At 40.9% G+C, this 10,013-nt stretch overlaps 1 protein-coding gene across 2 annotated transcripts; it reads left to right on the top strand.

Annotated features, from left to right (window-relative positions):
- The first annotated feature begins 366 nt into the window (after positions 1–366).
- On the top strand, positions 367–6,981 carry Pdcd2 (programmed cell death 2). 2 transcript variants are annotated; one of them, XM_020186073.2, is made up of 6 exons: positions 367–824; positions 1,248–1,490; positions 2,325–2,408; positions 5,114–5,217; positions 6,035–6,148; positions 6,327–6,981. In XM_020186073.2, exons 1-6 carry the CDS (start codon positions 536–538, stop codon positions 6,483–6,485), a joined length of 993 nt encoding a protein of 330 aa, XP_020041662.1. In that variant the 5' UTR covers positions 367–535; the 3' UTR covers positions 6,486–6,981. The 2 variants fall into 2 exon arrangements, with proteins under 2 accessions (XP_020041662.1, XP_020041661.1); XM_020186072.2 differs by having other exon boundaries at positions 368–824; positions 2,280–2,408.
- Positions 6,982–10,013: the final 3,032 nt, after the last annotated feature.

Below are 10,013 nucleotides of genomic sequence, written 5' to 3' on the forward strand. Positions count from 1 at the left end.
TGTTTTACATTTTTTATTATTTTGTGGGACTGCGATTTGAATTTAGGGCTTCCCACTTGCAAAGCAGGTGCTCTACCGCTTGCGCCATACCTCCAAGTCCATTTTTGCTCTGCTTATTTTGGAGATACAGTCTCACGAACTATTTGCTCCGGATGCCCTCAAACTGCGATCCACCCCCATCTCATTCTCCCACCGGTTTCTCGCCGACTCCACATCCTTCCGCTTCAGCAGTACAGGTTTGACACAGCTCCTCCTCCGTGCGCATCACGCCCCTCAGTCTCAGCAGCACCACTGCCGGCACCCTGCAGGCCACGCGCAACCCCAAGATCCGGAAGTCACGTGTGGCATCTCCCCGCCTTAACGTCACGGGCCGGAAGTACGGAAGCCAGGGGCGGGCCACCGCGGGAAAAGTTTTGTGGTCTTGCTCGTCCACACCGCTCTTCCACCGGCTTCTGAATCGCTGTCCTCCTGGTGTCTTGCCTACTGTGCTGGCGCCAGTCTTCCCCCTTCCGGTCTCACTTCCGCGTGGCCGACAATGGAAGTCGCTGCGGCCCCGGCCGGGAGGGTAGAACTAGGCTTCGTGGAGAAGGCACCAGCGTGGCGGCTGCGCAGCGAGCAGTTCCCCAGCAAGGTGGGCGGGCGGCCAGCGTGGCTGGGCGCGAGCGGGCTGCCGGGACCCGGAGCCCTGTCGTGCGCACGTTGCGGCCGGCCGCTGGCCTTCCTGCTGCAGGTGTACGCGCCGCTGCCCGGCCGCGCCGACGCCTTCCACCGCGGCCTCTTCCTCTTCTGCTGCCGCGAGCCGCCGTGCTGCGCAGGCCTGCGAGGTGCTCGGCCGGGCCGGGAGGCGGGGACGTCCCTGGACTGGGGGTTGGGGAGTGGAGAGGGGCGGGGATCCGGGCTTCCTGTCTCGGCGCCTTCAGCTTTTTCATCTTTTTACAGTCTGACTAAACGGTTAATCCTATCATTCAGTTCATTGGCTGGAATCCACTCCAAACGCCAGTTCAGTGGCTAATGCGAGACAGGATCTAGTTTCTGGATTTTAAAGGCTCCTTATTTTTCATTTTCGTTCTTTTTTCCTCTTTATAAAATAAGCTCCCCGAAAGCAAAAAATTAAATTTCTCTCTTTAAAAAAAGAATACCTTTTCTTTCTACCAGGCAAGGCATAGAGGGAGGCTTAAATATATGAATCGTTTTGTTTTTCACTGAAAATGTTTATACCTTTCATAAATTTTTCTCCTCATCCTTAGTTTTCAGGAATCAGCTACCCAGGAAAAACGAGTTTTACTCATATGAGCCACCTTCTGAGAACCCTCCCTCAGAAGCAGGAGAATCTTTGTGTCTACGGCTTAAGTCTGGTGCTCATCTCTGCAGGGTTTGTGGCTGTTTAGGTCCTAAAACATGCTCCAGGTGCCACCAGGCACATTACTGCAGTAAGGAGCATCAGACACTAGACTGGAGGTTGGGACATAAGCAGACTTGTACACAACCAGGTAAGTCCTTTCTGTTGTGTCCTATGTCCCTCAGCCCCGTTCCATAGCCTCTGTCAACCCAGATATTTTATTTCCAGATAAATTTTAAAGTTGGAGTAAGAAAGGGCATAGTAGTTTTCAGAATTGATAACATGGACATCTTCATAAGAGTGGCAGTGAAGTTTTAATCACTCTGTGTGACCCGCTTTGCCTTAATACAACTATTTAACGTTTGACTCCTAATCTACCAGAACTATCAATGTTTACTAAAGAAAACTGTTGTCACATGGAATATAATACTTGTGCACTGTATCACTATAGTTGACAGATGGCATGAACAATAGTGAAGCAATAAGATTATAATGGCAATGAAGAATTATTCTTGCTTAGTGACTCTGTAGCCATTGTAATGGCACCACACTTGTTTACACCAATATCACCACAAATACAAAATGTAACACGTTTTGTTTTTGTTGATGGCTGGCATAACCAAACCTACAGTGCTGTCATCGAAGTACACCACATACAAATATGCACGGTATATAATACTTGGTAAGCGATTGTGACTAGTTTATTGTATTTACTGTGCTTTTTAAATTTAGACTGTAATCCTTATTAAAATATTTACTATAAAGTGATACATCTTATTACACTGGCAGCAGCCTCATGTAATGTTTATTGTGTATCTGGAGTGATTGAACAGCACCATCTAGGTGTCATACAATGCATGGCTATGCTTTAGAAATAGGAAATTGTTAGAGGATCTTTAAAACTTAAATACAAATGATACTAGTAACTGTTTTGTTTTAGATCATTTGGACCATATAGTTCCAGATCACAACTTCCTTTTTCCAGAATTTGAAATTGTAATAGAAACAGAAGATGAAATTATGCCTGAAGTTATGGAAAAAGATGACTCTGAGATTACAGGAAGCATGGGTAAGGAGTTATTGTATTAGTTTTATGTCATTATGACCAAATACTTGAAAAACAACTTAAAGGTATAAAGATTTATTTTAGGTCCTGGTTTCAGAGGTTTTCAGTGCATGGTTAGCTTGCTTTATTGCTACAGCCCTGTGGTGAGGCATAACATGGTGGCAAGAGCATGTGGCATAGTGTACTTGCTTATCCTCGTGGTGTCCAGGAACCAAGAGACCCACACGGGTTGGGAACAAGGTATACTCTTCAAAGGCATGACCTACTTCTTCCAAACAGGCCCCACTTCCTAATAGCCTAATCAGCTATGAATTCATCAATGGGTTAGCCCATTCACTAAGGTAGCACTCTTGTGTTCCAGAAACTTTAGTAGCACAGCCAAAGCTGTGAAAGCCAAGCTTTCAACACGTGAGAATTTTGAGTACCCATTATAGCTAAATCACAACAGTTTCAGAACTTCTCTAAACAATTAAACAGGAGGCAAAATGCCAAGAAAGTGGTACAAAGAGGAACAAATTCTTACTTGGGAGTCTAACCTGTCATTGTCAGATGGTACCTCAGCTGAAAAATAACCTTCCTATACCTCCCATCCTGGTATATATCAGATATTTTCTGTTCCCTATAAAGATATTTTCTGTTCCCTATAAAGATAAGAGGTATCCAGATCGCCACTTGGGTGGGACAAGTTTTGGGTACAAAATGTGTTTCTCAGAGTGCCTGTACAGTATTTGACAAGCCACAAAGCCAAAGTTACTCTTTGATCTTGCCAACTTTATATACAAACTTACTATTTTGTTTAGAATTCTACTCTGCTGTCTCTATGCTGACCAAATACCTAGGAGACTGTTTATAATAGTAGCCAATACAAATGCTGATAAGTAATGGAACATTCACTGTGTCCTGAGGCTGCTTGTGTACCAGCTCATTGAAATCCCAATAGCCACCCGGTATGTTAGAGACTGCCTCATGTTGCAAGTGAGGAAATCAAGGTTCTGGGTGTAACATGCTTTTGTCACATAATTGAGGTTTTACAATTTGAGTTTGAGCCTAGAACTTGCTGACTCCAGAACTTGAGCTCTTAACTACCACAACATCAGATTTTATAGAAACTAAATTAGAATATCAACTTATTGGTTTATAGTTCATTTACCTTATATATTAGAAAACACATTTGAGCCGGGCACTGGTGGCTTATGTCTGTAATCCTAGCAGAGATAAGGAGGACTGCAGTTCAAAGCCAGCCTGCCTAGCAAATAATTCACGAGACCCTATCTCGAAAAAAACCTTTACAAAAAAGGGGCTGGTACGGTGGCTTAAGGTGTAAGCCCTCAGTTCAAACCCCAATACCGCAAAAAGAAAAAAGAAAACATGTTTGAGAGTTTGGTTTTATGCCCCATCTCATGCTTGGTAATGGGGACACAGCACAGAACAGTAGCACCCAGTTAAGGTGCTCAGTGTTCTGGGAGAAACCCACATAATGCTCAGGGAAATTAAATGCCATTTGGTGACTGGTAAAGAGTACAGGTCCTAGGGACTCTGCCTGGAGAGGACTATGCATGAGTCTCTATGCATGTACACTACTGATTATGTTTTTAGAAACGGTAGGTCACCAAAATGCTTCAAAACGGAGAGCATGGAGAATGTGATTGATGCGACTGTGGGGGGGGACCTTTAAAAGGCAGTCACAAATAATCAAAAGTACATGTAATTGTTGAATTAGTCATGTAACTGCTCAATTATTCTAAATGACTTGAGAACACAGTGATTTGATACCGCATCCCTAGAAGAATCTACCCCCAAGGATGAAAAGTACTGAAAGAGTGTTTCGATAAACATGTCACATCTATTATTTTGGGGTGATTGTGCATTAGAGATTAAAGCAGATGAGTCACTATGTTGGTATGTCAGGCAGGGGAGGATGATGTAAATGTGTATAAGATGTAGGTCTGAGTTTATACTGGAAGTATGAGTGTAAACTGATGTAGTTGATCCACTGAAAAGGCTTAGAAATAACTCATTCCTAGTGGGTATTCATGAGGTGTAAGTGCCATTTCTTTAAAATGAATTGTAATCTCTTTGGGGAATCGGTTGAATCCAGAACTGGCATGCTCAAATGATGTTGGAACATGATCATACTAGAGATCAAGGAAGCTATCAAAGTTAACTAGGGCAAGGTCCCAAAGGTCACACTGAAACTGCACTTGAGGGAGCGTCAGTCTGAGGTATTTAGGGCTCCTCAGTGGGTCCTGGCTATACAAGTGACTCTCATTACTTAAGGTCTTCCCAAGTTTATCAAAGTGGTGAAATTTATTCCAGCTTATAAGACTCCAGACATCAAAGTTATATTTTGGTTTATGTTACCAAGACTGAAGGTTATACTGGAAGCCACTGGTCTTTTGGGGGCAGCAGTGGTTCAGGGTGGCTGGGACTCCAAACATGAATTTGGTTCAGGAAATGGACATTGGGTGATAGAATGAGGAATACAATTTGGGAAAGGAGATATGTATGGTATAAGAAGAGTTGAAATAAAAGTCTACATATCTTAAAGAATAGAAGTGTAGATGTCCTATGGTGTGTTGCGCATAGTCCTGACTTGGGTCCATCTTTTAATTTGAAGCTTTAGAAAAAGCTGCTGTCTGCTTAAAACTGGGTCACCTGTGAACTGTAGATTATCGCTGTTTTCCGTAATTGTTACATTGCTTTTTCAGGTGAAGCACTTGAGGAAGAACTGGATTCTATGGCAAAGCATGAATCCAGGGAAGATCACATTTTTCAGAAGTTTAAAACTCAGATAGCCCTTGAACCAGAGCAGGTAAAATAGAATTTGCACTTCTCCATTTTGTTCTTTTCAGACATTTTTTTTTTAAAGATAGTCCCTAAGAAACAATACTTTCTAATGAAGCTAGTCTGTTCCTTTGAAGCCTCAAGAGTAGGCTTTTAAAAATATTGTCATAGTTCTTTTAAAAGATGGGCCACATAGAAAAATGTTTTTGCAGTTATGCTCCATTTTTTTAGTTGCTGAAAGACCAGTGGGTTATACTGTATAGTATTCACTTACTAAAGAAAGCATCCAGGATGGGAGATGAGTGAGATGTTGTGTAAGATACATAAGAGTGTAGGCACCACTGGCAGAATACACACAGAGCCAGTTTTCCCATAGATACCTTTGGCTTAGAAAGGTATGGCTACATTCCTGAAAATAAGTCACTGGACCAAGTAAGCATCCAGGTATTTATAGGAAGAACTGATTTATGTTCCAGACACAAAGATACCTTTTAGCAATGATGATGCTTTTAACAAAACATAGGAAAACTACTCTGTTGTTATAGGAAGCTGATTACAATGAATTTACCTTTTTGTAAGATTTATCCAACTTAACAGCATTTTGTATGCCTAATCTGGTCACGGGAAGTCAAAGGGACTCCCTTCTCAATGTTAAGATTCAACATCTTATGTAGGAAAAACATCATCTAGTAAATACACCGAAATGATGGCTTTGGAGATATTTACAAGAGTCAGGAGTTCTCTAGGCAGTAGGAGCACATGTGGAGTTTCTGTAAGTGATTGTCAGGTTGCTATTAGAAACTTCTGGTGAGGTGTTGATTTTAAATATGGTCCTCATTCATCAGATTCTCAGGTATGGAAGAGGCATTGAACCCATGTGGATTTCTGGTGAGAATATCCCTCAAGAAAAGGATATTCCAGATTGCCCCTGTGGTGCCAAGAGAATATTTGAATTCCAGGTATGGCCTTAGACTATTTTAATGTATAACCACCCAACTTGTGTTTCTGGACATTAGAAAACTACCAAAAAGGAGATGTACATGGCTCAGCATGGCAGTAAAAGAAGGTGGCTGTAATGTTGAGAGCAGATAGGGCTCCCTGTCTTAAAGCAGCATTCTCACTTACCCTCTTTCTCAGGTCATGCCGCAACTGCTGAACCACCTAAAGGCAGACAGACTGGGCACGAGTGTTGACTGGGGCGTTCTGACCATCTTTACCTGTGCTGAGAGCTGTACCTTGGGCACTGGCTACACAGAGGAATTTGTGTGGAAGCAAGATGTAACAGATACACCTTAAAGATACCTTAAAGCCTTAAAAAATGTTGCTTATGCTAGGGGCATGGCTCAAATGCTGGAGTGACCTGAGTTCAAACCCCACTACCACCCAAAAACAAAAAGTTAACCTTGCAAGTCCATCTCTAGGACTTTATCCTAAACAAGTAACTACCAGAGATGGGAGAATAAAGGTGTTGCTTGAGACATTACTTACAATGTCTTAAGTATTACTAAAACAAAAATGTCCAATGATAGGGAATTAAGATAAATTTTGGTATATCCACAGTGGAAAGTGTTAATGCCTGTGTAACCACAAAATAAGAGGTCTAAATTAACACCAAGATACCATTATGGATCATGTATTCATGGTATGCTATTTTTGAAGAAATACTCATACATATGCATAGATATAAATCTGGAAATATATACAAAGTGTGAACTAGTTATCTATAAGTGAAATGGGCCTTATTTGTATATGCATTTTTCTCTAATAAAAATGGTTGTGTGCCTGATTAAAACCAACTCTGAGAGCATTTTTACCCCTAAATTTGCAAAGTTAAAGCAAAGAAGTATTTAAGTAGAAACTCAAAAGACTGCTGTCTGATGTAAGAACATGAGAAAAATACTCATCCTCATTAGGCCAGTGAGTAGGATGAACAGAAATACCCAGTAATGGAAGCATCAGTTATCAGAGTTGGCAGAAGCAGAAGAAACATATATAAAACAAAAAGAAACATATATAAAAACAAAAGCCTGAACACTGAGCTTGGGCAGCCAGTGGCGCTGCTTAGAAGACACTGAAAGGCAAGGCTGTAGTCTTCTCTGTCCATCTCAGCAAAGTGCACAAACTGCCTTCACAGGAGTGGTCGGAAATCAACAGCAGCCTGAGGGAAGAGGCATTTCAACCATGTTCAGGTTCCTTCCGGTCTCTAGCCCTTATCAACTGATAGTTCTCAACAACAGTGATGCCTGCCCAACACTAAAACAAACCTGAAAACTTGTTGATCAGGCTGAAGCACTGACTGCTAATTCTAACTCCTACCAAATCCTTAGTCCACAGTTGGCTCTTGTGCCCCCAGCTCATCCCTACTCACCCGGAGACTGCTACCACCAATGCTCACAGATGATCACGTGCTAATGACATTGACTACTTGGCTATTTCATTACACTGGCATATTGGAAAGTTCTTGCCCATTAGTCCATATCAAATGTATATATAAGATACATATACTACAATGTGGGAAACTGAATTCCCATGGAGAGAATGGCATTAGTTTTGAACCTGGGGTGGCTAAATCAGTAAGAACCACCTGAAATTAATTATGGCCTATGGTTATTGGAGGAGGTTGTCATCAACTAGTGGCAAAGAGTTAGTTACACGGCTGGCAGATTGGATCAAGTGGTAGAGTGCCTGCCCAAATGTGAGGCCCTGAGTTCAAACCCCAGTACCGCCAAAAAAAAAAAAAGTCACAACACTTAGTTAGAAGCACAGTGGCTTATGACAAACTAGAATAATGGAGCCTTATATCCCCAAATTATTCCTTATACTCAAGATATATGTAAGCTAAGGACAAAGTAAATAGACTAGGGTCGTGATTTAGGAACACCACTAGGTGAAGTGAATGTTGCAAGGTCCAGCCAAGCAATCACTTAGGGGCATCCCAATCAACTATGCAGTGATTGTAAAAGTATTACCAAAGAGGGAGAAAGACTGCTCTGGGTAACCAGATAGAAACCAACACAGCAGCAACTTGACAATTGTGTTGAAAATTAATAACAAATTTAAAAAAATACATCAAGTAACTAGGTTCCCCCTAGTAATGTAAGGTGTATTTGAGAATGCCATAAAATGATGTATATGTATGCCACATGACCATGACCCTACAGGTGTCAGTCTGCCAATCCATGCACTACACTACAGCTTAGTTGGCACAGATACTGCCCCAGCACAGCAGATTTCCCCAGTGTAGAACTTTGCTTTCTTCTTTCAGATATTGATTGGAGTGCTGATATAATCACCCTGTGGCAATACAAAGATCATAACAAAAAATAAGTGTTTTTATCTTTTTGGTTTTTTTTTTTTTTGGCAGTACTGAGATCTGAATTCATGGCTTACACCTTGAGCCACTTCACCAGCCATTTTGTGGTAGGCTTTTTTGAGATAGGTCTGGTGAACTATTTGTCTGGGTTGGCATCAAACCAAGATCCTCATTATCTACCTCCTGCTAGGATTACAGGCATGAGCCACCGGCACACGGCTATTTAGGTGTTTTTGACAGTCATACTTGGGACAGTATTTTGTCACTCTTAAGACTGTTACATGTGTAATATACCTAATGTAAGTGAGTAATTACAGGATATTATAATTCATCATCCCCAATGTCCTTAAGAGTTTTGGATGTTGTTAAGTGGTAGAGTACTATCTCTGCAGACACAAGGCCAGCACCTTAGAAAGAAAAGGGAGGGAGGGAAGGAGGCAGGGAGAGAGACAAAAACCTAAGGATTCTTAGTGTAAATTAAAGGATATCTATAAATACAGCATTAGTTAAGTAAAAACACTTTATCCTTGAATTTGAATTGGACATCAGTATGAGCTTGTGATATATTTTACCTTAAAAAGAGAAAGCATACATTTATTTTCCTAAGGTGTATTACTTTTTGACAAAGTACTCTAGCTAATAAAATGAAAATTTTACCACTTTGCAACTCAGATCTAAGAATCAGCTTCTAATTTGTAGGACATACAAAGGACAAAAAAATATGCTGCACTACACCATGAGTTTGTTTGCAGCTAGCAAACTTAGACTACAAGAAGCTCTATGTGGCCTGTGAATGAGAAGGAAAAAAGATGGAGGGGGAACTTAAAGGTTAAAACATGTAAAAACAATTATTTTTATTTACTTACTTTTTTGCTGGTACTTGGGTTTGAACTCAGGGCCTTAATGCTTGCTAGGCAGGCACTCTACCAATTGAGCCACTCCACTAGCCCAAAACAGTTACTTTCAAATGGAAGACTAGTGTCTACGTATGGCTTCTGTGAGGTATGGAAACACAAGGAATGTCTCTGGACCTGGGGTTTACCTCTGAGTAGTACCTTAAATTGAGCATCGCTGCATGTGCTATATTTTATAGCTCTGAGAAAACATTTTAAAAGTTACCATTATCCTAGCACTTGGGAGGCTGACCTATCTCAAAAAAAAGTTATGTACATTAAAGTTCCAGCCACTGAGATAAGAAAAAGAAAGAGTGGAAAGAAAAAATAAAACTGTTTACAGATGATTACGTGGCTAGAACTCAATAATGAGTTCAGTAAACAGACTGGGAATAAAAAATTTCACTAAAACAAACTATAATATATTAAAGAATTAACTTATGAAATGTAAAAGCCCCATATGAAAAATATTTTTAAAACTTAACTGAGGAGCATAGAGAAGACCTACTTAAATGGAGAAACAGTTTTTGGAGAAAAGTAGATAATACTAGAATGATGCCTTTCCAAGTAAGTCATAACATTACTGGCATCAGTAACTGAGAAATCCAAGAAAGGGTA

This window comes from Castor canadensis, chromosome 1 (assembly GCF_047511655.1).
Source record: "Castor canadensis chromosome 1, mCasCan1.hap1v2, whole genome shotgun sequence".
Taxonomy (NCBI): domain Eukaryota; kingdom Metazoa; phylum Chordata; class Mammalia; order Rodentia; family Castoridae; genus Castor; species Castor canadensis.

What these genes read in the sequence shown, in the direction of transcription:
- Pdcd2 (XM_020186072.2), top strand. Translation starts at nt 536, where the DNA reads ATGGAAGTCGCTGCGGCCCCGGCCGGGAGGGTAGAACTAGGCTTCGTG. An exon ending in TGAGATTACAGGAAGCATGG is followed by an intron (nt 2,409 to 5,113) that starts GTAAGGAGTTAT and finishes TTGCTTTTTCAG; the next exon opens with GTGAAGCACTTGAGGAAGAA. An exon ending in TAGCCCTTGAACCAGAGCAG is followed by an intron (nt 5,218 to 6,034) that starts GTAAAATAGAAT and finishes CTCATTCATCAG; the next exon opens with ATTCTCAGGTATGGAAGAGG.